General features: G+C 35.5%; 4 protein-coding genes across 4 annotated transcripts; all 4 read left to right on the top strand.

Moving 5' to 3' along the window:
* The first annotated feature begins 1,325 nt into the window (after positions 1–1,325).
* Positions 1,326–9,911, top strand: LOC111698544 (ice-structuring glycoprotein-like). Its single transcript, XM_023468898.1, has 6 exons — positions 1,326–1,559; positions 2,574–2,719; positions 4,195–4,350; positions 4,835–4,908; positions 5,472–5,657; positions 6,492–9,911. The coding sequence occupies exons 1-6, from the start codon at positions 1,404–1,406 to the stop codon at positions 9,473–9,475; spliced, it is 3,702 nt and encodes a 1,233-aa protein (XP_023324666.1). The 5' UTR covers positions 1,326–1,403; the 3' UTR covers positions 9,476–9,911.
* On the top strand, positions 9,905–11,940 carry LOC111698545 (signal recognition particle 14 kDa protein-like). Its single transcript, XM_023468900.1, has 3 exons — positions 9,905–10,269; positions 10,549–10,613; positions 11,848–11,940. Exons 1-3 carry the CDS (start codon positions 10,108–10,110, stop codon positions 11,918–11,920), a joined length of 300 nt encoding a protein of 99 aa, XP_023324668.1. The 5' UTR covers positions 9,905–10,107; the 3' UTR covers positions 11,921–11,940.
* A 238-nt stretch (positions 11,941–12,178) lies between these two features.
* On the top strand, positions 12,179–18,178 carry LOC111698558 (uncharacterized). Its single transcript, XM_023468915.1, has 9 exons — positions 12,179–12,822; positions 14,180–14,236; positions 14,709–14,857; positions 15,418–15,504; positions 15,924–15,982; positions 16,284–16,387; positions 16,503–16,816; positions 17,398–17,551; positions 18,102–18,178. The coding sequence occupies exons 1-9, from the start codon at positions 12,768–12,770 to the stop codon at positions 18,176–18,178; spliced, it is 1,056 nt and encodes a 351-aa protein (XP_023324683.1). The 5' UTR covers positions 12,179–12,767.
* Positions 18,179–18,263: 85 nt separating this feature from the next.
* LOC111698546 (uncharacterized) lies at positions 18,264–27,641 on the top strand. The gene is made up of 12 exons (XM_023468901.1): positions 18,264–18,311; positions 18,373–18,498; positions 18,833–18,959; positions 19,740–19,843; positions 19,983–20,130; positions 21,947–22,394; positions 22,685–22,965; positions 23,866–24,140; positions 25,478–25,601; positions 26,003–26,063; positions 26,997–27,062; positions 27,352–27,641. Exons 1-12 carry the CDS (start codon positions 18,264–18,266, stop codon positions 27,425–27,427), a joined length of 1,884 nt encoding a protein of 627 aa, XP_023324669.1. The 3' UTR covers positions 27,428–27,641.
* Positions 27,642–27,850: the final 209 nt, after the last annotated feature.

Genomic DNA, 27,850 nt, shown 5'->3' with positions numbered 1-27,850 from the left:
CCCTCTCTTCTCCTCTCTACAATCATGATGTTTAAATTATGTTTTAGCTGGGTTTTATTTCAATTTTCAATTTCTGGATTAATAAACTGTATCAAATAAAAGGCTTCCTTTACCACTTTTCAGCGTTCACCTGACTTAATTTATACCCTATAAAGGTTGTTCATTATAAATTGAAACTTTTTAAACAGCTTATAAAATAACAAATCCACCAATATGAAAAATCTACGATGATCAGCCACCTGTGCCCTGGTAACTTAGTTGCATTGTTCTGGAGAATATTCATCACAAGCTTTTAGGGAGCTTCGCGCCTATCTTCTTTTTCATTTGTTAACATTTTCTCTTTGAATACATTGTAAAACAAGAAAAAATCACGGTTTTTATAAAAAAAACGTGGATTTTCAAAATTATCAGAACTCGAAATTTGTTAGAAGCAAATTAAAAATTGATCATCGTAGATAAACCTTCCGACCCCTATATAGCCGGTCCCACAAAAATTTGGGCCCGATCGGTTCAGCCGTTTCGACGTTTATTGGATACAAACAGACAAGCAAGGTATATATTCATTAAAAGGGGAAGATTAAGGAAATGAAAGAGGAGTGAATGAAAATGCTTTATGGTAGGTTCTACATAAAAAATACCGTGCCAATTATAATCCAAATTTTTTTTTTAAAAGATGCAAGTACGCTAGACTGCATTAAAAAATTGATTTTTGGCAAAATTTATCTACAAATCTATGTTACTATATGTTAATGTTGATTGAGTAAGATATTATGTGCGCGAAGAGTATGTTATTTTTACATTTTTTCTCATAATAATGGACATGGAGATCACGGGGGTGTTGTATTTTTTTACCTCTGTTCTGTAAATCCGCTATGCCTCACTTCTGACCTACGACAAATTCGCTCTACTACACATCCGACCTACTGGCACGCATGGTTTTAGAGCTGCTAAATGGTCTTGTGCAGCGCCGCAGCGCCCGGCCCCCTAGCCTGTCCTAACCCTCAAATAATACAAAAATAAACAGCTGGCAGTAGGTCGGAAAGTTAGTAGGTCAGAAGTTCAGTACCCTGGCGTAGGTCAGAAGTGGAGTATAGCGGATTTGTGTAGGTCGAAAAATACGCCACCCGAGATTCCCATGATAGTGGTTGTGCCTTGTTGATTGATAAATAGAAGACGACAGTTGTGAAATTCAGTGAAAACTCCGCGGTAATCCTCAGCTTGAACAACTCACGCAGTTGCACACAAATATTTCAAACGTTTATTTCATATAATTCAGTTTTAATATATATGGTCTAATGTTTCAGGCTTTGTGACGTAATTAAATCCTATCATTGGTGACAACATTTTACTATTAAATTTTTCAGATAAATTTCTGTACTTGTAAAGAAGGAATATTGACTATCATGGTTTCATTATTTACGTCAATGCTATCGCCTCAGTTAAAAGAAAAGCTTGGAATACGACCCAGAACCAATAACGAGATTAAACCTCTCTCTCCGCACAATAAATCTTTAAATTCTTCTAATATACCCAGACTACCCACAGAGCTGGCCACAGAGGTGAGAAACTTTGAATGATGAAATTTAGGATGTATAGGGGTTACATCGGTAATTTCTTAGAGAACGATTTTTGGACCCCCGCCCCTCCTATCAATTTTGTACATGGATCTTAGGTAATTTCCTAGAGAGCGATTTTTGGATCAAAAATCGTTCTCTAGGATTATACCGGGGATGTTGAATAGCGATTATCATCGAATTTTTTTCGACGTAAGTTTTTTTTCGCGAACATTCCCTTGAAACCTCTTATTACACAAAATTGGCCTATCCTCGCCTAGCCATGAAATAATACAGAATCAATATTATCAATTATGTTGAAAAATAATTGAAATAGAGGTCATTTACATTTCTTGATGAAATGTAGGTGTCACTATCTCATCACCGGCGTTTCAACTATTTATCCATTATAAACATCTTGAAAACTTACTAGAATATATTCTATCTTCTGACAATGGGCTAATTGTTGTGGGTTTAAAGGTCCAGTTAGAGTAGGTGTGGGACGGTGCTTCCCATGCCTGCCGGCGGTCTGGGGGGTTCATAACGGGACCTCTTTTTCAGATTTCTTTTCTTATGTTTCTTATCTAAACTACTTTTATTCCGCTCATTTCTGATTTTCTGAACAAAGATGACAACCCTTAGTATACTGTTTTAAATAAGAGCATTTTAAGCCATGCTGCTGTTTTTAACATTATTTTTGCTCGGAACTTTATTTTAGTTTACTCACTGTTATTTACTCCATTTTTGCTGCTCGAGATTTTACTCACTGTTATTTTCTCAATTTTTGGTGCTCCAGATTTTACTCACTGTTATTTTCTCAATTTTTGCTACTCCAGATTTTACTCACTGTTATTTTCTCAATTTTTGCTGCTCCAGATTTTACTCACTGTTTTTCCCTCAATTTTTACCGCTCCAGTTTATTGTTAATTGTTATGTGGATCTAGGCATTTATTAAGATAACTCATAAATCAGAATAACATGTCGAAAAGATATATAATATATATATTTTTCTTATTTCAGGTTCAAAGTCCTGGGTTCGCTTCCCGTCTCTCTAGTCTAGTTCGTGAGGAGCAGGGGAATGAAAGATTATCTCCAAGATTCAGTTTCGCTGGCTCAATGCCAAAGGTTTCCTTTAAGAGTAGAACACAGCCGAGACTAACTTCAAGGTATAAATTTTTTAAGTTATAATTTCTAAATTAACTTTTCTGTTGTCTCTTTTGGTGTATGATATAGTATCGCGCATTTTTACCAATATAACCAACCTATGATTCCCCCATCAGAGGGACGTTAAGTTACATTTCGTACCTTGGGACAATTAAGTAAAATAACGACACGCTCTGCAAAGTTTTTGTGAAAACATTCGCGCATTTTCACCTCAAAAGACAATTCAACTATTTTTTCGGGAAACTTAAATTTTTCTGAACCACGGGCCGGGTTCCCTCGACCAATTTTGCCTACAAAACATCCCTTTGTAAAATGAAATTCCCTTAACTTCCTTGTAAAGTAGTTGAAATTAATAATTTGTGTCTTTTTACATTTCTTTTTCTAGTCGGCACTAGGAGAATAAACAAAAGGCCGGGTTAGAATATAAAAAGTAAATTTTTAAAATGTAAATGTCTGTAGTTTCGTTTTTCCAGAATTTTTAATAATTTTTTTTTACTATTTTACGTCGTGAGACTGAACAGTGTACATTGAAGACTAGGGGCAACAAGAACAGTAATTGCACTAGTTCAGTTTATTCTCTTATGTTAGAAGAATAGATTGAACCGCCTCGCTAAAAAATTCTTACCGCTAAAAGTGTAGTTTTGAATAAAACCAGATTATAGATGGGTTATTCCGAAACAAAAAGGACAATTTTTCGACAAATATGAAATTAAACATGCTTGGAAAAATTGAGAAAATATCTTTTGAAAATGCTTTTGAAAAAAAAGTTAATTTTTAACCAACTTAAAATCAACATTCTTAAAACCAAAATGTTTTTTCCACTTTTTATTTTGGTTTACTTAAAACAAACAAAAAAATATGGGCAATATGCAAAATATCATTCAGATACTTAAAACCATGAATCCAGAAAATCTGAAAACATTATCAAAGTGGGAAAACATGATAAAATAAGGGGGTAATATGGGGGAAAAGGATCTGAAAAACCTTAAACTTCGTTCTGATGTTATAATGAGATTCTTGACTAACAAGCAGGTGTTTAAAGCACCTAGCTGGTATTTGACTTAGACTTTTTGATGAAAAAGGTTTAAAAAACATGGAAAAATGTGGAAAAAGAGGGAAAAAATATTTTTTTCCGTATTTTTATTTTATTTTACTTAAAATAAACACAAAATATGCCCATATGCAAAATTTCATTCAGATTCCTCAAAAAATTAAGACCGGAGTCCTAAATGTATTCAAATGGGAAATCTCTTTACAATTTTTTCAAAATTTTGCCACCCTTTAGCGTCGACCCCGAAAGGCTCCAAAAAAATGTTGTAATATGAAATATGTTATTTTCCAAAACATTAAGTTGTGTGCAAAATTTCAGCCAAATTGGAGATGGTTACTTCTGGAGCCTAGCCTGCCTTTTTTGTTTTGGAATGACATTATTTAAAATGCATTAATTTGAACGTTATAAATGAATTATGATTTTCAGAAACAGTTCTAAGGTTGGTCGAAGCCGTGTAACCGTAAGGATAGCTCCGGCGGAACCATTCAGTCCGTTTAAACGTAGAATCAGCTCTGAATCTCAAGGCAGGGGTAGAAGGAAGGACGGAGAAGATGAAAAGAGAAGTTCTTCAACCGACCCAAGGTAAAGAATTTAGGGGTGTGAAGGTTAAGGATATTTTCTTTTAATAATTTTGAAAGATATGCACAACCCGCAAACCACTAAAAAAAATTCTTTTGTGGAAAATTGGCAGACAAATTTTAAGCCCAAAAAGACCACCTCCCATAACGATTTATTTAAGTTTTTTGTTTTTAAATCTTTCATTGTTTTTTATTTATGATGATTAATATTCCAATAAAAGATCAGTATAGTTGTAACTGATTTAATCAAGATTGTGTATTACATAACCAATAGTTTTTTCTATATATTTCGCGGCTTAGATCCAATGTCGCATGTAATTTGTTAAAGCTGAATTCTTAATTTTTATTAAGTAGGTCTTTTTACACTTAGTGACTTAACTACTACAAAAGCATGGATATTGGATATTTTTTTCTCTAATTATTAAGTGAAGCGATCTTATAAACATAAACATATTCTTTCGACAGACTTAATATTGTTTTCTATATAGATCTGTTATTGCTGTACTAGCCGAACTTTCTGGAAAACGAAATCGAAGATCAAGTGACGAACATTCAGAAGATGGTATGAACGTTTACAATTTTTACACCTTTTTCTCCGCAATATTTAAAATTCGGTGATGTTGGACCAAACGTCATTGAATAATTGAAGTAGATGTTAGTTCCACATTTTATTGGATTTACCCCCGTCAGTTCTTGAGATTTAATCCAAACAAATATTATATGAAAAAAGTTTTTAATTAAGAATAAGTAACTTCAAAAGTAGGGGGAAAAAATTGCAATGCAACCCAGTGCAGTAGTAAAAAAAGGATAAAATAACGAGTTTCTTAAGTTAAAACGTTTGTTTTTAATATCTTACAATATAACTCGGAAACAATATTCAAAAGTTGATTTGGTGTGAAACTGAAAATTTTCATGTTACAGACTAATCACTTGATTAGACCTAAACACGAATTATACCAAGACTTTTAAATTTATTTAACGAGCTTTTAATCTCTTAAAATGAGGTTCTCCCTCTGATTTTCAAGCTTTTCCTATCATTATAAAAATTGAATATTAATCGTATATGTTGACATAAGAATCAATACAAGAACAGTTTATAAGAATATAACCATTTCATTTCTCTAGGTAGTAAAAGAGCTCGACGTGACTCCTCCTCCTCTCTGGGTTCCTCCCTGAGTATGGAGATGCCTCCGTTGTTCTCCTCCGGAGTTGTTGGACAGACAACCAGTCATCTTGTATCCAGGGAGGCAGATTTATCATTGGGAAACCTTCTCTCCAGGAACCAATCCGTCTTCGGACATCAAGCTCCAGGTAGAATTCCAAAGGCCGATTTTAAAGAATTTAAAGAGCCGCGTCTCAAATTTGAGACGCGGCTCAAACATGATTGGTTCAACTTGAAATTGTATTCAGTGTTTCAAGATTTGAGCCGACGCTCAATTGGAACCGGTATTTCGGTTTAAATTCTTTAATTTAGGTCTCAGGCCTTTTTTTCCATGAGACATACCTTCCTAATTTCAGGATATTCCATACCCTCCTGATTAAACGATATATTAAAAAAGTGCTAATGGGCTATTTATTTAATTAACTTAATTACAATTAATATAATGCTTTTCTTTAACATTAATTTTTAAAGCTAAAAATACTTGAATCAACCAGGAACGTAGAATTTTTAATATTATTAGGTTTCTAGATATATCAAAGAGATCGTTTACTGAATTTCATTAAGTTTTGTTCCAGTGCTAGGATCCATTTAATTTTGATGCGGATTTTTTAACAAAAAATAATTTTCAAATATTTTGTTTTATTTTTTTAGCTTATTTTTATCCTAAAACTTGATGAACCATTTAGAAATGAGAAAATTTTATAATCTCTCTTTTTTTTCAAAAGTTCAGGGTTGGGTTTTAGGAGTAAAATTTTTTTTTGCAGTTTTTGGTTGATTTTTTACCCCTTGGATCCGGATCCGTGGATCTGCATATTTTTCCGGATCCGGATCCAGGAAGCCAAAATCTTGCGGATCCAACGGATCCGGATTCCAAGCACTGTGTTAAACAATGATGTTTTAAAAACAGGATATTTACTTAACACCTTATTAAATAAGTATTTGAATTTTTGTGAAATTTTTTAAAATTTAATTTTTTTCTTCAGGACCCCCATCCCAGTCTGCTGGGTTAACCTCGACCAAGAGTAGAGCTGTCAACGCCGAGCTCCTGGCTAGTCTCTCCTCCTCCAGGTGTATGCTGAAGCGGGCCCGGGACTCGGAATCGGACTCTGAGGATTCGGAGAGGGAGTCCGAAACTCCGAAACCTAAAAAGCAGAACGTGTTCCAGTCTCCGGACAGGGAAAAGGAAAGAAAGAATTCTTCATCTCGAAAAAGCAGAAGAAAGTCTAGTGAGGGTAGTCCTAATACAACACTGACTGAAAAACAGGAGAATATCTCCTCTACTCCTAATGTCCAAGGATCTCGGCAAGTTATTCCAACTCCAGAGAAACCAGACCTTACTCCGGGTAAGAAGAACAGCACAGAGAAGGCTAGGATGGTGACCAAGGAGGATCTAGACCTGGATAGAAAACTGCAGAGGAAAAGACTGGATAAGTTACTTGCCGTATTCGGGGATGAGATCAAAGGTCCTGAGGAGAAGGAAAAAGAGGTTATAGAACCGGAGACAGTTTCTAAACCTGGAGGATTTCCGTTCGAGTTTGGTTCAAAGGATGGCGGAGAAAAACAGGCTCAGAACGATGCCCCTGGGTTTACGCATACATTTGGAGCTAAACCCAGTTCAGGAGAGAAGGAGAAAACTCCAACTGTAACCTTCTCTCTATCCACGGAGAAGGGTGGAGTACCTCCACTTCAGTCAAGCGACAGTTCTAGCACTGTTATACTAGAGGATTCAACTCCACGGGACGAATCTGCCCCGGGTTCTGTTAAACCTGTTCTCTCCACACCCCAACCCTCGTCGGAATTTAGTATAGGAGCAAAGGAACCCGGCTCATCTTCTGGAATATTAAAAAATAAACCTTCTGGGACAGCAGAGAATAATCCGGGTTTTAAGGTCGGAGCTACATCAGCAGATTCGAAGGCTGAACCTCCGGTTAGTGTTCCAGGTTCAACTGTTCCTAGTTCTGAATCTAGTAAACCACCACCTCCAGCTTTCAGCTTTGGTTCTACTGCTACGGAAACTAAGTCTTCTGCTGAAAAGGCAAGTCCGGAAGAATTTTCTTTTGGAAAATCTGGAGCTTCTGATAGTCCAGCTGCTTCTTCAGCTCTTCCAGCGTACAGCAGCTTCTCTGCTCCGAGTGCAGCTCCTCCAGCTTACAGCTCAGTAGCGTCTTTGAACACAACAACAGTTGCTGCTGCTCCAACCTTCCAGTTTGGAGCTACTACTGGAGTTGCGATTACAAGTACTCATGCTACTGGAGCTACTGGAGCTGTGGAGAAACCTATTTTCAGTTTTGGAGTAGGAGGAGTAGGTACAACAACAGGGACTGGAGCAGGTAGTACAACAACAAATGTATCTTCTGTTTTATCAAGTTCCACTTCTGAAGCCCCTTCAGCATTCCCATTTGGACAGGGTAATCCAGCATCTGTAGCTTTCACATTCGGAGCTCCTGCTGCTCCTTCAGCTGAAAAACCATCAGCAGCTGCAGCAGCTCCCTCCTTCTCTTTCGGAATTTCTAATCCTGTTGCTCCTTCATCTTCTACAGCTCCTACGTTCCAGTTCGGAGCAGGGAATACATCCGGAACAGCTGCTCCTGCACCTGTTGCGGCCCCAGCGTTCCAGTTCGGAGCAGCTGCTACATCTACACCAGCAGCTCCAGCAACTTCTGCTGCTCCGGTGTTTTCATTTGGAGGAACTCCTTCCTCAGAAAAACTTGCTGCTCCTTCGTCAACATTTGGAGCTGTTCCAACGACAGCAGCTGGAGCCAATACTTCCTTTCAATTTGGCAATGCTGCTCCAACCACGTCAACTCCAGCTGCTCCCGCTGCTACATTTCAGTTTGGTAAAACTGCTGATGCAAAACCTGGATTCAGCTTTGGTGGTTCTGGAACCAAACCTGCGGATAAGCCTAGTTCAACGTTCTCATTTGGGTCTAACACAACAGCGCCAGGTTCCGTTTTCGGGGGAAATGCAGGCGCTTCAACTTTTGGCGGGTCAATTACTCAGCCCTCATCAACATTTGCCGGTTCTACAGCACAACCCGCCTCAGCATTCGGGGGCTCTTCTACCAACCTTAATTCTACGTTTAGTGGCTCCTCTACTCAAATTGCATCTACATTCGGTGGTGCAGCAACCAATACTGCTTCAGCTTTTGGTGCCCCTCCTACAACTCAAGCAAGCCTTTTCGGTAATGCCGCTCCAGCATTCGGTGCGACCTCCAGTGCTTCAGCTGCTCCTACTTTTTCTTTTGGTAAATCGGATGCTTCCAAACCAGTAGCTGCCGCCACTCCGTTCAGTTTTGGAGCGACAGCGCCGCCAAAACCTGAAGTAGCCGGTGGTGTATTTTCTTTTGGAACTACGGCTCCCAAACCTGCATCTACCTTTGCCTTTGGAGGTACAGCTGCCAGCCCTGTTGCTCCTGCAGCAGCAGCTCCTGCCCCCGGAGGAGCGTTCCAGTTTGGAGGATCCGCTACCAGTCAACCTCAACAGCCTCAGCAGCAATCGGGAGCTTTCAGTTTCGGAGCTTCTGCAACACAACCGCAGTCGTCCGTTTTCTCTTTCGGATCTTCTTCAGCAGCATCTCCTCCTAATGCAAACCCATTTGGAGCTGCTGCCCAACCTACTGCTTCTACATTTGGAGCTCCTGCCCCCACTTTTGGTTCAGCTGCTCCTGTTAACCCAGCCTTTGGAGCCACAAGTCCAAACACTTTTGGAGCTCCAGCACCAAGCTTTGGTGCTCCAGCACCGAGCTTTGGAGCTCCTGCGCCAACATTTGGAGCCCCGGCTCCCAGTTTTGGAGCTCCAGTTCCTAGTTTCGGAGCTCCTGCCCCTAGTTTTGGAGCTCCTGCTCCTGCCTTTGGAGCCCCTGCTCCAGCTGCCGGAAATATGTTCTCAATTGGAACTGGAAGTAATCAGCAGAGACCGGGAACAGCACCAAGGAAGTATGCAACAGCTAGAAGAAGTAGGAAGTAATAAGACTCAAGAGGATTCACCAGGCTCAGAAAACCATCTGAAATAGTTTCAATCTTATTTTTAGAATTATGTCGAGTGAAAATTTACGTATTAGTATTGTTTGAAAAGCATGTCTGATCATTGTTTATGTGACTTCAAATTGTTTTGTTTTTTACACCTGATATACACTAGTTAGATGTTATAAACATTTAACAACCTGATATACACTAGTTAGATGGTATAAACATTTAACAACCTGCAACATCAAACAAGAGGACTGGACTATTTTATAAAAGTAGTCAAGTTTTGAATTAATGTCCATTCCTCTTCATTTCTATATAATACTAATGGAATTCATTTAATCATCGTTGTTTTTAAGTCTATTTAATTTTTAATCTAAGATATGCTTGCTTGTAGATTTAATCAATATTTTAGTTAAATATATTAAACTTTAGTTTCAGAATATTTTATCTACCCCCCCCCCCTTCCCATCTACTAAACGTTGCCAAATATTAAAAAGATTAACTGTTCTGAACAATGCTGTGATAAGGAAGTTAGACTATGTTTCAGCCCTGGGTATTAATTATATATATACACGGTCCACCTTCCTTCAATTATTAGATTGTAATAAAATTTGATTGTTTTCAGATATTATGCTGGTAGACAATGACCTGTTCCTGTCCAAGTTGACCCTCATGTTTGATAAGTCCCGGTCTAAAGGTCATGTTGATCTTTGTATGAAAAGATATGACGGACGAACCAAACCTATCCCGAAACCTAGAAAAAACGTGAAACAGAAAGGGAAGAAATTATTTGTAAGTGAAAACATTATTTCTTCAACACTAAACATTTTACCATTCAATTTTTATTTGTCAAATAATATCGGAAGTTTCGGAACAATGTAAAATGAAACGTGAAATAGTAGTTATTTTTTTCTTCGATGTTTCACTAAGGAGAAACAAGGAACCATGATAGATCTAACCCGTTTTCTTTAGACATCCAACTTAATAGCTTTTAAATTGTTGAAATCTGCGAAAATTTGTATTTGAAGAAATCCCAAAACCGTTTATTTATCCTCATTATATTGTTTTTAGCTGAGTAAACTACCTCCGGCTGCTGAACCCCATCCCGAGCCTGCTGAATACATGTGTCTTATCAGGTCATTTTTTTGAATTTTTAATATAACTTTTTTTAATTGACTAATCACAACGTTATCCGTTAATCCTTAATTCAAGTATCAATATTGGATACATCTTTTTCTGCTGAAAATTGATTATCTCTGTTCGTGACTTGTAGAAAGTGGAAAGGGACCGAATTTAATGAATTTAAGCTACGGAGTTAAACTACCTACTGCTGGTGTCACGTGGTAATGTGTCCGGGCGTGAAATAATGTCCGGGTACTGTGGTTAGGTCTTAAAAATATCTAATTAAAAAATATCTTATTATAATAAATAGATTTGTTAAATAAACGACTAATTTTTAAATAACTTTTGAATGTGCAAGGGATAGAAGTTAATATATTCCTGTTTTAAATTCCTAATGAAAAGAAGACGACATTCGAGACGAAATATCGTCTTACATAGTTTTTAGTATTGCTACATTTAAAAACTAATCGAAGTATATGTTTAAGTTCAGGAGATGTTTATCAATGCATCCATAATTTGATATTGTGGGGGAAGTGTCCTAATCATCAAGAAGTACCCCTCTACCCGGGAATTATTTCACACCCGGACACTTTTTAACATCAAGAAGTACCCCTCTACCCGGGCATTATTTCACACCCGGACACTTTCTAACATCAAGAAGTACCCCTCTACCCGGGCATTATTTCACACCCGGACACTTTCTAACATCAAGAAGTACCCCTCTACCCGGGCATTATTTCACGCCCGGACACTTTTTAACATCAAGAAGTACCCCTCTACCCGGGCATTATTTCACACCCGGACACTTTCTAACATCAAGAAGTACCCCTCTACCCGGGCATTATTTCACACCCGGACACTTTTTAACATCAAGAAGTACCCCTCTACCCGGGCATTATTTCACACCTGGACACTTTCTAACATCAAGAAGTACCCCTCTACCCGGGCATTATTTCACACCCGGACACTTTTTAACGCCTCACCGGTTCTTTGAAACTCAGATTTAGAGTTAAAGATTAAAGAAGGATTTGAATCGAGGATTCAAATTAATTAAATTCGGTTACAGGCCGTGTTGTAATGTAATTATATGGAGAACCAGTCAACTATCAAAACTTTGGGAATAACTGACATAGGACGGAAGTGAATGAACCTGTTGATGGATTATTGATTGGGTCACCATAAAATCACATTGACGTTAGTTCCTTAAAATATATTTTGTCATATTGTGAAGTAAAGTGTCTGTTTCAGAGCTGTTCTTGGAAAAGAGAAGATTAGTACAGTGATCAATGCCAAGGATGTAAACAAGTTCCAGGTCAATTAAATCAATCAATCGAATCAAAAATAAGTCAAACGATCAATTTATAAATCATGGTATTAATCAGTTTGTTCAGAAAATCAAAAGAAAAATCTAAATCCGGCCGAATCCAAAATAAAACACGTCAAAAAAATTTAACTGATAATTTAAATTTTTCGGATGCATTTAAAATTTTGATGCCTTTTTTTCAACAAACAATAACTTCAAATATTTCTTACTTATGTATCATAATGGAATTCATTTAATCATCGTTGTTTTTAAGTCCCCCTTTACCCCTTCTACCCCCCCCTCTACCCTTTCATAAACTACCTCCCCCACTCCCTCAATCCAGTTCTTCTATAATGTTATGAAAAAATAAGCCATGTCTTCTATTGCATTTTATTCGAAAATTTTAATTTTAGGATGAATCCATTTTGTTTTGAATCACTGTGCTTATGTAAACAATGTACAATGTAAAAGTATATTAAATACAAAGTTGTGGAACCTTTTACTTACTTTACAAAAGGGGAATTATTAAACTAAGAATACAACAAATAGATAAGTGCTTTAAGGTGTAAGGTGCAAGGTCACAAGGTGCAATGTAAATAAAACAAGTTTTGTTTTATTTATGGAAAGGATGAAGGGGCTTCCCCCCCATTGTTTGATAAATATTCAAGGGGATTTTTTTTTGTTATACTCTAGATATGATTTTTATTCTAGTTTAAACTAGAGATTTCAAAATATAAACCCTTACTTTGTTATAAAGATATTTTTCAATTGTTTTTGTTAAGTTCTCAAAATAAAGTTATGTAAGGTGTGGTTTGTTTCAGATTTGTAGAAGTGAACTGGATATTTTATCAAATGGTTTCAAAAAATGTCCCGGCCCGGCTCACCGCTTGTTAGAGGCTTTCAGCGGGTTTTAAATAAAGGTTTGTATCCCATCTGGGCTCTAAATTTGAACCAGTCATGTACAGGGGGAAACTGTGGGCAATGCCATACCCCTAGAAACTTTATTTTTAACTTTCATATCTTATAAACCCCCATTGCATTGTTCCTGGTCTTAAGCCAGATATATTCTTTACTTTTGGGGGGTATTCACGTTTCTAGTTCCTGATCTTAAGCCAGATATATTCTTTACTTTTGGGGGGTATTCACGTTTCTAGTTCCTGATCTTAAGCCAGATATATTCTTTACTTTTGGGGGGTATTCAAGTTTCTAGTTCCTGGTCTTCAGCCAGATATATTCTTTAGTTTTGGGGGTATTCACGTGTCTAGTTCCTGATCTTAAGCCAGATATATTCTTTACTTTTGGGGGGTATTCACGTTTCTAGTTCCTGATCTTAAGCCAGATATATTCTTAACTTTTGGGGGGTATTCACGTTTCTATTTCCTGATCTTAAGCCAGATATATTCTTTACTTTTGGGGGGTATTCACGATTCTAGTTCCTGATCTTTAGTCAGATATATTCTTTACTTTTGGGGGGTATTATCTTAAGCCAGATATATTCTTTACTTTCGGGGTTATTCACGTTTTTAGTTCCTGATTTTAAGCCAGATATACTATAAGCCAATATAATAACTACTTGTCATTCAAGCTTAATTATAATTGACGATATTGTTATGCAATTTCCTTGACTGTAGTCATGTTATGTGTCTGTACCAAAAGAGTGTGCGTGTGTAATACCAAACTCTGGCTTTCTCATGCCAGACCAGCGCCATTGCCCTTCCCTTTATTCCTATTCCCTGGGAATAACTCTATTTTAAAATATAAACGGTTTGTAGGTTTTCTCTTGGTTCGCTTTTTGTTATTTTGGTCAAAAAATTTAATGTCAGTTTTAAGTTTTCCAATTTTTCTTAACTGGGTTTCATTGGTTTTTCATAAGAACAAAAATTAAGGGTTATTTAGGCTTTTAGATCAAAACTAAACTAATGATAAATTCCATGGAGGACATTTCGATGAAAATATCAAGGACCTGAGAAATTTAGTTTTATCAATATTTGTAATCCCTTATTTTGGTAACTGTTAATTTAAGTTTTTTTTTTACTTTCTACATTAAGTCCTTAACAATTTTAACCAAGCCAAATGACAAACTTCAAATTGTCTTAACTTTCTTTATTTTTGTGCTACGGGCCCCTAATTTTTAATATTTAAGTGCAATTATAAACTTAAATCTCTTAGTTAATCTTCTAAGTTAATTATGACTAGAACAATTTCTTATTTACAAGAAGTGCAATCTAATTAGCTTATTTTATTCCTGTCCAAATTTAACTTTTTAAATATTTGTAGAAACGAAGTGTCGAACAGAAAACTCTGATAGTGATTGGATTACAGAATCGGAATCAGGAATTTTTCCAATATAATATAGAAAACACTTTTTTCCATTATTTCAAAGCGATATATAAATGAAGCAAGTTTTTTAATTTACAGAAGGACGAAGATTCCAGAATCTCTGTGAATCGCGAAAAACATCAAATTTAAGTTTATTTGTTGTTTTAAACTGAAAAATTAATATTGTCTCTACTTAGCCCCCTTTTCGAAACCGCTGATCGTTATAATTGCCTTTTACATTTAGGTTTGAAACCAATATATAAAAACCAAAATTTTTAACATTATTTTTGATATAATGAAGTGAACGTTATACCAACGGTTTACGACCTATGAAGATAGTTTGGCTCTTTAAAAGTTTAATAATTCAAATTTTATTAAATAAAAATTTTAAAAATTTTAAATACTGCTGAGATATATATTAGAAAAGTAAGTAAGAATATCTAAGCCACCATTTTGTTCCGTGCAATATTGGAATGAATGGTTGCAGAATATACTCCCTCCCCCATACTGAGCAGGGTTCATAAACCAGAGATAACTCCGTCCAGGTTCAGTTCTCCGGAGATACGAAGTTCTCCAGAGACATTAAAACGAGATAGGTCCAGGGATAGAAGAAATCATCGCCTTATTGTTAACCAGGTATGGATCCAGACTCCAGGCTTTTATTTAGAATTAATATGGTCTAGCATAAACCCATTTTATCCCAAAACAGAATCTTAATCCTTTTAATCTGCCACACTCTTATCTTAAGACTTATTCGATGAAATCTGTCAAAAAGTGAAGACTTTCTAAAAAATAATATGTATTTATGTCATTGTAATGTGTATTCTTAAGTGCGAATAAGTTCTTGTCGGGATTCTTATTTTTCTAGGTTGTCTACAAACTAGAAAAATTAAAAATCACAGCAAAAACTTTTTCGCAAGCATGATATCCATTTCAATAACATATATTGTTTTATTCAGTTTTATTCAAATTATTTAAAAGCAGGTTGATAAAGTTACTTAATCACCCTGTTGTAGGGGGATTAACTTTATTACCCTACAATGAGACAAATTTGGTATGAAATTTGAAATTTTAATAGCAGGGTAAAAAAGTTGCTTTTTCGCCCTGTTGTAGGGCGATAAAGTCACTTAATCACCCTACAAGGGGAAATATTAGGTGTGATAAATTGCATCAAAATTGAATAAGATAATTTTTAGGGAAACCCTTCAAAGTCTCCGGGATTCAAATATATAGATCAAGTTGTCTCTAGAGTTCTGTGCACTCGCCGAGGCTCAAATTTTGCGGTAATTAAATCACTTAAAATTTGAATTTTATAAATTATTTTGTTTATTTATCAATAAATATCATTTATTAACCCTTTTTCATTTGATTGGTTAAAAACAGAAATAACGCAATCATTTTTGAAAAACTGTGGAAATTTCCTTTTTCATGTTTTTAACAGTGCACAGTGAGGCTTAACCCGTTCAAGACATGAAATCTGTGCTCAGACATTAAATTAATACTATGCTAAAGAGGGGGTCCGCCTGAGTCAAAATGTAAAAAATCAAAATCCCGGATTAAGCCTCACTTTAAGTGCAAATTCAAGATGTACACAGAGAATAATATTTGACATCAATTCGCTTTGATTTAAATATCTTTTGATTTCCTGAAAGGTGGAAACTTAGGTCTGAAATAGGCTCCATGTGAATTGTTAATTGTTAAGAGTTCAAGTGTCGCACACACCCCTCCTCCACACGAACTGGATATATCTTCAATATACAGGAAATTAGTCATTAAAAGTTTCAGTTTTCAAAATAAAAGGTTGTCAATTTTTAAACGTTTCATCTGGAAGAAAATTATTTCGCTTCTACATAAGGTAATGATTTTCAGATAGAAATTTGAAGTAAGCGGCAAGTGTCTTAAAAAGATTAACAGTTGAAAAAAATAAATACCCATTTTAATTTTCCCCAAAAAAGCTTTAAAACCAATTTCCTCTTCCTGAGAGAGGGAACTGATATTTCTTGAATTAAGAAGATTTTAATTATTAAACTTGCTATTCCTGATCAATGATAATATTCTACAGATTAGAACCTGACTCTAGTGACGAGGATCAACAGGAACTGATAAACCTCACAAAGAACAATTCTCGACACAAAGAAAATTGTGCTATTCCTGACGAACTGAAAGGTAATATCGTTTTCAAGTTTATTTTTACTTTTAATCTCGTGATTTTACTAATATTGGTTTACGTTCCTTTACTTCTAGATAATTTACCGTTTAATCTCGGATATTACATTTATAGGACCGGAGGATAGCTACTCAGAGGCAGGTTCGGATAAAGAAGAGTTCTTAAAGACTGAGAGTGAAGAGGAAATTCCTGAAACCAGGAGGGAGAAGGAGGAAAACCTAAAAGCTAGGACGGAGAAGAAACTAAACCTTGGAACCAGGACGACGAATAAGTCGAGGATTGTGAACAAGGAGAACAGGGTGGCTGAGTATGTTCCGAAGGAGGAGGAGGTTGACGACAAGCTAGGATCGGAGTCAGCTAATTATTCGCTCTTTAAATCTTGTCGACTGAAGCGGAAGCGAAAACTTGTAAACAATACAGCTTCTCAGGTACCGGGTTTACTATTTAACATGAATTTTAATAAACTAATAAGAATCAATTATTTAATTAATTATATTGATTAAGTATTTAAATGTTTTTAAACTATTTATTGTGGCTTTATCTTTGAGCATCTTCTCTTTGTTCAGTATAAATTTTTTTTTATATTTTATTTGCAGATTGCATATTATTTTTTCGCTCATCTCTATATAAATTTGGATGTCAGTCTGTTTGTCTGTCTTGGTGTTTGTTTGTATCCAATAAACGTCAAAACGGCTGAACCGATCGGGCCCAATTTTTTTGTTGGACATCACGTGACCACAGGGAAGATTTACGAATTTAAATAAAAGATGGGCGCGAAGCGCCCTAAAAGCCTAGTTTTTAAAATTTTACAAAATTAAATAATTTAAGATAAAAATATTTTAAGATTACATTGGCCAGAAATCTTCCCTGGGACCACTTGAGGTCCAACACAAAATTTTGGCCTGATCGGTTCAGCCGTTTTGACGTTTATTGGATACAAACAAACAAACAGACAAACAGACAGACAGACAAGCTTAAATATATAGATTGAATTTTAAAAACTTTACAGATTGAGTTTGTGCGGAAAAGTTTAAGAATGTCCAACTCCGTGGCCCCCATCTCCTCCTCCGCCGACGACTCAGATATAGTCATTATTGTTGATGCGGATGATGATAACACGGAGGAGAAACCTGTATTACCCTCCGTAAACACTAGATTCAAAGGTAGACAATTCACTGGTATTAAGGGCATCTAGTATTTAAAGGAACTGTCATTATAACTCCATGAGACCCTTTATTTAAAATGGCGGTATATTCCTAGAGAACGATTTTTGGATCCCAAAATGGCTAATGGCCATGCTCTGTTATCAATGGTATCCTGAAACCCTTTTTTTGTTCAATAATGTGGTAGATATCGTTGACTTTCTAGTTAAGTGTTGATTCTGATTTTATTGTTTCTGAACCATAAGTCTTAATTACACGAAGGAAAAGGACCAACTTTCAAAGTGAAATGCATGTATATTTAAAATTCGGTGATGCTGATGAACCAAACCTCTGTAGAGTAAAGTAGATGTTAGTTCCACATTTTATTGAAAATATATTTCGGTCTGGGTTGACTCTCGTCAGTTCTTGAGATTGTTTCTGTCATGAAGATTAAAAAAATATATCATTCATTCATTCTCAGATAAATACTTCAAGGGTTCCGTTGTAAATCGGACATGCCGCTTCAAATCCTGGGCCACTTTAAATTACCTAAATCTTTGTTATTTTCTAGGAAGTGATCAGCCCGTGATTGAACTCTGTCAGTTCCCTGAGGAGCGTTGTTCTAGCACCGTGATTGGGGGGGGGTGATGAGCATAGTTTTTAAATTAACTTGTTCGGTTTTTAATACTATATTTATTATAGGAATAAATCCTAATCGCAGTTTTACCAAACTATGAGAACTTATACTGTTATTCTGGATTATAAATCAAGAATTTTGAATGTAATGTTAAAAAATTGGAAATAGGACTGGCAATGATTCCCTAAAATCTATTGTATTGTAGAAGCCTGCTGATCCCGAGGAGAGGTTGACCAGAGGTGAACCTTTCCTAATCCTGCTGGACAGCATGGGAGGATACAAGGAGAAAGCTGTATCTATTATAAGACAGTATCTATCCTGCGAGTGGAAGGTAAGATTATGTTTGTTCTTGATACAGTGGTCTCCAGAATAAAATGGAGTAGGTAGATGATCTTAAAAATCTTGAAGTACTTTATGCTACACCCGGTGTCCTCGGGATCCCAAAGTTGTCATTTTAACTTCGGTCCAATGACTTACTTCAGTACCCTGAATTTGAACCCTGAACGCTAAGCATCTCACGCTGAATTTGGAACTATGAAAACTATAAATAAAAATATATAAGTTATGATAGTTATGATACCTTCGATAATTTGAAGACTATGAAAACTAAAATAAACTAAAGAAAACTAAGAAAACTAAGAAAATAAGAAAGTTAAAATTATTAGGCAAAACGTGGTGGGACGGAAACCTTCTCTGCTCGTGAGATGAAACTGATGAAGCCCAATAAACCGGAACAGGATAATTTTACTGACTGCGGGGTCTTCCTTCTACACTACGTGGAGAAGATTTTTTGTAAGTATATTTGAAATTAGGGTCTTTTTCCGTCCTAAGGGCACGAAACGTATTACTCTCCGGTAAATTTAAACAATCTTAAGTTCATTAACTGCACTTGAACATTTATCCTGATAATCTTGAGAAAAATATGCGCTTAAAAAATTCACCTCCAAAGCCTCAAATGTCCGCGCAATGAAAGAAAATATCTTTTAATACTTATTTGCTAAGTTTGGCCAAAGTCAAAATAAAAGAAGCATGAGATACATCAAACTAAATCAAAATTGGGACAAGGAGTTCATTTCCGAGGTCAAAATAGACATTGGAGACTTCTGACCGGCGCGATAGTAGACGGCAGTTACATTATGCTTCCTAAATCAGTTTATTTGCTTTTTGCCATACTTACTCCTGCGCGGCGTCCTACATTCTTCTGTTTTCAAATTTATTATCATCCTTGTGTCTTTCCCCTCTTCCATCATTCGCATTCCTCCATTTTACTTTCTCTTCCGTCCTTCTTGCTACTCCGTCCTTCTTTGTCTTTCTTTTTGGTCCTTTTTTCTTATCCAAATTAAATTCTCCCCGTCCTACTTTCTCCTCTTTCCGACATTCTCTTCTTTCCTACTTTCATATTCATCTAAGTTTTCCTCTGTTCAAATTTCTTCTCTGACATGCTTTCTTCTCTATCCGATTTTTTCCTCAGTCCATCTTAATTTTAGTATTTTTTAGTATTCATCTAATTTCTTTAATTTGATCATAGATATTTTAATTACTTGATCACGTGATCGCATTATATATTTTAAGGTTCTGTTGCCCAGTTTTACTGGTCTAAGCTTCCGGACCTGACGAACTGGTTTCCCATGGAGGAAATTCTTAAGAAAAGATTTGAACTTGCAACCCATATTCAGGTAGAGTTCTGTGGAAACAAAATTCTGGTTTTCTTCAATTTTAGAAATCGCCGAGGACTTTTAGCCGCAGTCTGAAAATATTAAATCCCCAAGAAAAAATGAGGATGATCATTTTTTTATTAATTATTTATTATTTAAGAATCTTGCAAGATCTCAGAAGGGGGTGACGCAGTTTCCGATTATAAAACTGAACAACGGAGACCCCTCCCGCCGGAGCAAACGTCGGAAGGGTTTTAGGGCGGAGCTAAACTACGGGACGGATTTGGAAGAGGCTTTGGATTTTCCAGGTATGGATTCCAGGACACATGGTGATGCGCTGCACCCTGAGGGCGGTCTGGGGGTTCCATGTCGGGTTCCTTTGCAGATCTTTTATTAATTTTTCATTAACCCTGTTTTTCTCAAATCGGTTTCTGAATGGGGGAGGGAGGGGGGGGGGGGGTAAAACATATTTGTAAAGGTTAATCTATTTATAAATTTGACTTGTCTGTCTGTTTGTCTGTCTGTCTGTCTGTCTGTCTGTCTGTTTGTATCCAATAAACGTTAAAACGGCTGAACCGATCGGGCCCAAATTTTTTGTGGGACATCTAGGGACCCCAGGGAAGGTTTATGAATGATCAAAATTTTAAATATTTGTCTCCATCAAAATTCGATCTTCATTAAATTTGTTTAAATTTTGAAAATCCACGAAATTTTTTGTGAAAATCCGCGAATTATTTTTGTTTTGTTTTACGATGTACACAAAGAGAACATGATCACAATTAATTTAAAAGATGGGCGCGAAGCGCCCTCTAAGGCTAGTTTATTTAAATTTGTCTTGTCTGAAAAGACGATTTTTTATAACTTTGTAGTACAATTCTAGATGATTATGTGGGTGATCAAGAATTTAAACAACTAGGCGCTGTTTCAATTTTAATAGTTGCTCAATCTTTCAACATCTTCTCTTTGAAAAAAAAACAAAAATAATTTTTTTGCGGATTTACTTTTTTTTTCGTGGATTTTCAAAATTTTACAAAAATCAAAAATGTTGGAAACAATATTTTGTATGTCTGAGCTGAGTATACAATACATAAACCTATCCTGGGGTCATGTGAGGTCCTAGACAAAATTTGGGCTCGATCGGTTGAGCCGTTTGGACGTTTATTGGATACAAACGGACAAACAAACAAACAGACTAGTCAAGTACAGGGGTCCCACAACATAATATATCGGTAATTGCTTAAATCTGGACTAATCAGAATAGAATATATCCTTTTTTTAAAAATGTAAAAGGCTAATATAAAAATTTTCTTGCAGCAAATATCAGGTTTTTCGAGTATTATGTAAATATTTTGGCGTAAAAGCTTGGAGATAATCTAATATTATATGAGACGCTCTGTAGTCTGTATCTATATATAAATTTGGCTTGTCTGTTTGTTTGTTTGTATCTAATAAACATCAAAACGGCTGAACCGATCGGGCCCATTTTTTTTGTGGGACATCTAGGGACCCCAGGGAAGGTTTATGAATGGTCAAAATTTCAAATATTTGTCTCCATCAAAATTCGATCTTCATTAAATTTTTGAAAATTTTGAAAATCCACGACATATTTTGTGAAAATCCGCGAATTATTTTTGTTTTGTTTTACGATGTACACAAAGAGAACATGTTCATAATTAATTTAGAAGATGGGCGCGAAGCGCCCTCTAAGGCCCGTATATATAATATACATAGATCCAAGGATGTAATGCAAGGAAAGTCAATTGCAGTTGTGTATACTCTGCGTACATATTGAAACCAGTTCTCTCTGGGCGGAATTTGTAAACAGGAATAGGCGCATTTGTGTTTGTTTAGTTTCCAAGGAGGTTAAAAGCATTGAATTTTAATAATTTTGATAATTCACATGATAGTTTCCTATGACCAGAATATTTTATTTATTTTTTTTATGTGAAAGATGGATCCCATGTCAGGCTTCAACATCCGTCTTGTGTTTACATACTGCCCAAAGACAGTATACTGCAGTACAAAAGATGCGTACACCTCTGAAATAACTTTCCTTGCATTATAACCTTGTATAGATCTAATTCGTTCCGTTTTTTTTCTCTTATATGAAAATTTATTTTTCAGGCATTTCTGTTCGTTGTACAAGAACTAAAGACCGTGAAAGACCGGAGGAGAGGATGAGCAAACTCCAAACCATGAGACCAGCTGAGGTTTCCTCCGTACTCTTGGGGAGTGATGAGCCGAGGCTGGGAGAATACAAGATCCCCAGGAGGAGAAGATCAGGAACAAGTCAATCTTCTCCAGAGAAAAGTGATAGGATTCCTTTGGAGAAGGTTCCCACCAGTACGGACCCAAGACATGAGAATCCTGCCGGGATATGTTCCCGCAAGATTTACGGGAAAGCGAAACCAAGTCAGGACATCTTGTTTGATAAGCTAGGGAAAAGCCCGGAGAAATCTAGAATAGAAAAATCCTTGAAATCGGAGAAAGTCAAGTTCATGAGTTTTCTCAACAAGAAGAATTCATCAAGAGATAAAGAGGAATTCAATCAATTTCTAGACAGTAAAAACAGGTTTGTGAAAATACATTACGAAAGAAATAATTTACAAATCATTTCAACGAATGGCCAAATCATGGAGAAATATTTTGTAAATTTCTTAATTTTACTTTTTCACCCTTTATTCCTTAGCCGAAGCGCTGCAACCCCGTTTGTAGCCCAAGGCGCCACATTTTTTATCAATAAGAACCCCCGTTTTTATTTTCTTTCGTGAGCTTGTTCATTACGAAGTTCATCGAATACTAGTTTTTAGTTTATCTTGTAGTGGTTTGTCAAAACGCTTCTATTTTTTAAATTTTGTTTAGAAAGAAACCCGAACTTCCGACCATGCCAAAACCTTCCAAAGTACCTGAACCAAAACTCCTGATCGAGGAGAAATCACAAGAGATTTCCAAACCCACTATAGTCCTGGAAGAATCTCCGGAGTGTGTATCCGACAGTAGTTCTGAGCTGGTAGAGATTGCTGATCCTCCTGAACCTGTAAGTGAGGATGATGTGATGGAAGTAGAAGATACATCCTCCTCCCTTGTAACAATTCCTTCAAGGAAGATCAGGGCCCGGGTACTTTCAGACACTTCTAGTAACGGTGAGAGTTCGTTTTTTTAATTACCTCATCAATTGACCTTTGATTGAATATTTTTTTTCCGTTTCTAGACAGAACATGTTTTCAAAAATATTTTCTTGCTCTTGAAAATATACTCCAATGTTTAAATAAGAAATTCCTAAGTTCGGGTAATAAATTCCAAGTTTTAGATAATAAATTTCTAGGGTTTGATGATAAATCCATGATTCAGAAATCCATGATTCAGGTGATTAACTCTTAAGGATTGAATAATAAATCAATGGTTTAGATGATGAACTCCATGGTTTGAAAGAAAACTATGGTTTAAATGTGAAACTCCATGGTTGATGGATTAAATGAAGAACTCCGTGGTTTTTGTCTGTTCTGCGCTAGCAGAGCGAGTTAAGGTCAATCTCCTTTGTTTCATTACTGTTAAAAAAGTTCTCTGTGATCTAAAACTGTGATTGAAAATGTTGTATCTCGTTTAAAAAGTAAGATATCGCGTAGAGATGTTTTATTTATGTATTTCGGGTGTCCCAAAAAATGGTCTATAACTACCAAGAAGGTTATGATCAGATTTTTAAAAAGGTCAAAATAAGTCCAACAGATATCCAGCTTTCACTTGGGATAGGTCTCACCCAATGTGTTCATAATCAAACTTTTTTTTGTTGATGAGGGGTGTGAGGAGTATGTACCCTATTCCAGCACCTTTTTATTTTATGATTTTCTTTTCTTTATAAGTCAATTATCTGTAAAAAATTTTTAAGCAGTCTTGTTGGGCTCTAAAAGAATTCTGCGGAGTTCGGGCAGGGTCGTGCTAACTACCTGGGTTCGAACAGGATATTGCTGGGCTCATGGCCGCATGCCTCCCCTCCCCCAACCCTCCTTGGAATTAGTTGGACAATCGCTTTGATATTCTTTTAGATTCCATCAATGATATCTGCCCGCCCGGGAGGAAAACTGGTGTCCCTAAACTGTTTATGGACCTGGGGAGGAAAACTAGAGTTCCTGAGCTAGTTTTGGACCCGAAGAGGAAACCTGGAGTCCCAAAAATAGTAGTGGACCTGGACCAGGGTCCCTCTTGTCCGGATCGATTGATGGCACTCCGACAGTTTAAGAAGAATCTGAACAACGATCTGGTAAACCCTAACTCCAAGGAAACCAAAAAATCCAGAAGGAAAGAAGGAGCAAATGAAAAGGTAAGATCACATTTTAAATTTTTTTTGCTTATAATATCTGTAATATTAAGAGACGAACTCCTGATGATGCCAAATTTTTTGGCGAAATATATTGAGAAAAAAATGATGTAATTCTAATGATAGATAGTAGGGTTGGGATTTATTTGTTTAAAAACTAAGAAAAATAGATTCAAAAATCTAATATATACTTTTAATTTTTTTTGCTTGAAGTATTCGTTAATATAAGATTTTACTCTAATCGTCTACATGTTCTTATACTACGGTGGTAGTCGATTATATCAATATTGTGAAGACGACTTTTATTTAGTTTTTAAATGTTTACTAGCTTTTTCGAATGAAGAGTTTACAAGCAATTAAATAAAACTTTTTTGAATGACAGCTTCTCTTTGTTTCCATGAAATCGAAAGTCGGTCTTCATTATATTGATAATATCGCCTACCACCATAAGAGTTCATCTCTGAGTTTCTGAGTCGGTTGGATTCTCATGCCTACATTTCTATCAGATACAATTTTTTCTCATTGTTAATTTGAGTCTGTATTTATTCTCATGTCTACAGTTCTAATAAATATCGTCTTTTCTCATGTTTATTTGAGTCTGTTGGATTCACATTTCCCTAATGCTATTAAATATCGTCTTTTCTCATATTTATTTGAGTCTGTTGGATTCACATTTCCCTAATTCTATTAAGTATCGTCTTTTCTCATGTTTATTTGAGTCTGTTGAATTCTAATTTCCCTAATTCTATTAAATATCGTCGTCTTCTCATGTTTATTTGAGTCTGTTGGATTCAAATTTCCCTAATTCTATTAAATATCGTCTTTTCTCTTGTTTATTTGAGTCTGTTGTATTCTCATTTCCCTAATTCTATTAAATATCGTCTTTTCTCATGTTTATTTGAGTCTGTTGAATTCTAATTTCCCTAATTCTATTAAATATCGATCTTTCTCATGTTTATTTGAGTCTGTTTGATTCTCATTTCCCTAATTCTATTAAATATCGATCTTTCTCATGTTTATTTGAGTCTGTTGTATTCTCATTTCCCTAATTCTATTAAATATCGTCTTTTCTCATGTTTATTTGAGTCTGTTGGATTCTAATTTCCCTAATTTTATTAAATATCGTCTTTTCCCATGTTTATTTGAGTCTGTTGGATTCACATTTCCTTAAATCTATTAAATATCGTCTTTTCTCATTATTTTGTCAAATAGGTTGGATCCTCATTCCTCATGTTTACGATTCTATTCAAAACAGTCTTCCCGTTTTTAATTTTGACCCGTTGGATCCTGAATCCTCTTGTTTACGCTTATATTAAATATCGTCTTTTCTCACTGTTCAGTTGAATCGATTGGATCCTCATGCGTACGACTCTTCTAAATATCGTCTTTTCTCCCTGAAATCAACTGAAACTGAGGCGCAGAGTTCTATGGAGACAAGTGGAGAAAACTTTAAACCTAGACCAGGAAAACTTGGAAACAAACTTATTTAACTAATTCCTAGAGAAGAATGACACAATTATAACCCCCCCCCCCCGTCCAACATAATAATTTTTTCTTCTCTTGTGTATTTTTTAGGCTTTAATTATTTTGACCAAAAGCCAACTTAACAATAAACTATCAAGAATTCCCTATAAAATCTTTCAAGTCCAGAGATTATATTTATTAAAGAAAATATTAACTTTACTATTTTAGAAACAAATTATCTGTTCTCCAGAAATTGTAACTCAAACATTTGTATATATATTAACACGGCTATGATAACAATAATAAACTTAAACGTCTTTAAAGTTTGGGTATCCCGATTGACTTGTGATTATGTATCCTGCTTGATATATTGTTTTTATGTTTGTTTTCCTGTACTGCAGTTTCAAAAGAAGTAGTTAGATACAATTCATCCAACACCTCACCTCAATATAAAGAAAAAAGGTGACTCTTTTATTTATAAAGAAATTTAATTTTGGGCTTTTTCAAAGCCAATAGGTTCTTTTCCATGGTACAGTGGTAGGCGATTATATCAATACTATGAAGACGACTTTTATTCAAGTTTTGATTGTCAACACGCTTTTTTTTCGAATCACTTTAAAACTGATAAAAGAGCCAATTTTTAATTGACAGCTTCTCTTGACTTCTATGTTTATCTGTTAAACTGCTTGATATGGATCAAAATTGAAATCGAAAGTCGTCTTAATATAATCGCCTACAACTGTTCCATGGCTAAAATTTGGTTGTGTGCTGGAACCTCTTTATAAACGTTATAGCAAAAGGAATGGTCCAGGTTGAAAAACCAATGTTCATTAAGGAGTTGAAACGATGTTAGGTATTTTTCCCAAAGGTATTTTTCCAAGGGCGACTTCCCAAGAGTTGGGAAGTTGTCACCTGGGAAAATATCTTTGGGAAACCCCTTTGGGAAAGAACCTGCAATCCTTGAAACTCCCTTCAGAAACTTGGATGCTTTTAGCAACACCCCACATTTCTGATATGATTTTAGCAACACCCCACATTTCTGATTTGATTTTAGCAACACCCCAAATTTCTGATTTGATTTTAGCAACACCCCACATTTCTGATTTGATTTTAGCAACACCCCACATTTCTGATTTGATTTGAATTGAAGTCGCATGCATTATATTAATAATTTCTATAAATATAAACGTGTTGTTCCACCTTAATAATGAGAGGGGGCTTTAATTTAGTTTAATTTCTCTGAGTTTAGGCTAATTGTATTCAATGTAAATATAAGATTGTAGATATAAAGTAAAATAGGTTTTGAAATGTAAATTAAATTTTCGCAGCCAAAACTTTCCATTTTTCAAGTTCCTTACGACGAACTGTTGAATCCTGAAATAATAAATTTTCTAGATATGTTATGAAAAATCCTATGAAGACCTATGAACCTAAATGTTATAGATACCCTGATAGTGACAGGTATTTATAATTTAGATTTTGCAAAATTTCGAAATTTCGAAAAGTTTGCCTCTAACAATTTTTTTTTTGAAAATTAAAACTAACAAAAAAAATCCAGTCCAACGTTCGTAACAGTCCGACGTTTGTAAGTCCGACCTTTGCACTGTCCGACCTTTGTAACGTCCGACGTTTGTACTGGTACCATTACTTTAGAGTGAAGATTTTTTAAAGAATTGATATTAATGTTTGTTGTGTGTGTCGTACATTCATATTATGATATTTATGGATACTTTCATAAAATTTTTTTTAGTTCTTGGGACCAAATTTTCAAGGAATCGAAGACCTCAATCAACATTTTCTCCGACAGTTCAGATCTAGAGAATTAGACTCTGGTGGCCTTCAATAGTTTAAATCTAGATAATTATACTCTAATTCAGATCTAGAAAATATGATTTTATTTTGTCCTTTAAAGTTCTAGTGCTTTATATATATATATTCATTTTGAAAACCGATTTATTTGAAAACCGACTTATTTGAAAACCGACTTACTTGAAAAATAAGAGAACACATTTTTATTTAATAAATAATCGTCACAGCTTATTTAACAATGTTTTGAGTATTTTGTAGATTGTAGGTACAATGTAAATGTGTTATTTTATGGATACTGACATTTACATTCGTTTCGTAAATTGTATCGTACTAGAGATAACGCATCCATACAACTATCCAACTAGAGACAACTATCCATACTACTATCCAACTAGAGACAACTCTTCTACTCATCCATACAACTATCCAACTAGAGACAT

The sequence above is a fragment of the Eurytemora carolleeae genome, unplaced genomic scaffold (assembly GCF_000591075.1).
Source record: "Eurytemora carolleeae unplaced genomic scaffold, Eaff_2.0 scaffold287, whole genome shotgun sequence".
Lineage (NCBI taxonomy): Eukaryota > Metazoa > Arthropoda > Copepoda > Calanoida > Temoridae > Eurytemora > Eurytemora carolleeae.
This window is presented reverse-complemented; position numbering and strand designations above follow the sequence as displayed.

Excerpts from the sequence above, each read along its gene's own strand:
- LOC111698544 (XM_023468898.1), top strand. The coding sequence starts at position 1,404 with ATGGTTTCATTATTTACGTCAATGCTATCGCCTCAGTTAAAAGAAAAG. Across the intron at positions 2,720-4,194 it reads CAGCCGAGACTAACTTCAAG|AAACAGTTCTAAGGTTGGTC; the intron begins GTATAAATTTTT and ends TATGATTTTCAG. Across the intron at positions 4,909-5,471 it reads TGACGAACATTCAGAAGATG|GTAGTAAAAGAGCTCGACGT; the intron begins GTATGAACGTTT and ends TCATTTCTCTAG.
- LOC111698545 (XM_023468900.1), top strand. The coding sequence starts at position 10,108 with ATGCTGGTAGACAATGACCTGTTCCTGTCCAAGTTGACCCTCATGTTT. Across the intron at positions 10,270-10,548 it reads AGAAAGGGAAGAAATTATTT|CTGAGTAAACTACCTCCGGC; the intron begins GTAAGTGAAAAC and ends TATTGTTTTTAG. Across the intron at positions 10,614-11,847 it reads GAATACATGTGTCTTATCAG|AGCTGTTCTTGGAAAAGAGA; the intron begins GTCATTTTTTTG and ends TGTCTGTTTCAG.
- LOC111698558 (XM_023468915.1), top strand. The coding sequence starts at position 12,768 with ATGTCCCGGCCCGGCTCACCGCTTGTTAGAGGCTTTCAGCGGGTTTTA. Across the intron at positions 12,823-14,179 it reads TCAGCGGGTTTTAAATAAAG|AAACGAAGTGTCGAACAGAA; the intron begins GTTTGTATCCCA and ends AAATATTTGTAG. Across the intron at positions 15,983-16,283 it reads GATATATCTTCAATATACAG|ATTAGAACCTGACTCTAGTG; the intron begins GAAATTAGTCAT and ends AATATTCTACAG.
- LOC111698546 (XM_023468901.1), top strand. The coding sequence starts at position 18,264 with ATGAGAACTTATACTGTTATTCTGGATTATAAATCAAGAATTTTGAAT. Across the intron at positions 18,312-18,372 it reads ATAAATCAAGAATTTTGAAT|AAGCCTGCTGATCCCGAGGA; the intron begins GTAATGTTAAAA and ends ATTGTATTGTAG. Across the intron at positions 20,131-21,946 it reads AGAGGCTTTGGATTTTCCAG|GCATTTCTGTTCGTTGTACA; the intron begins GTATGGATTCCA and ends TTTATTTTTCAG.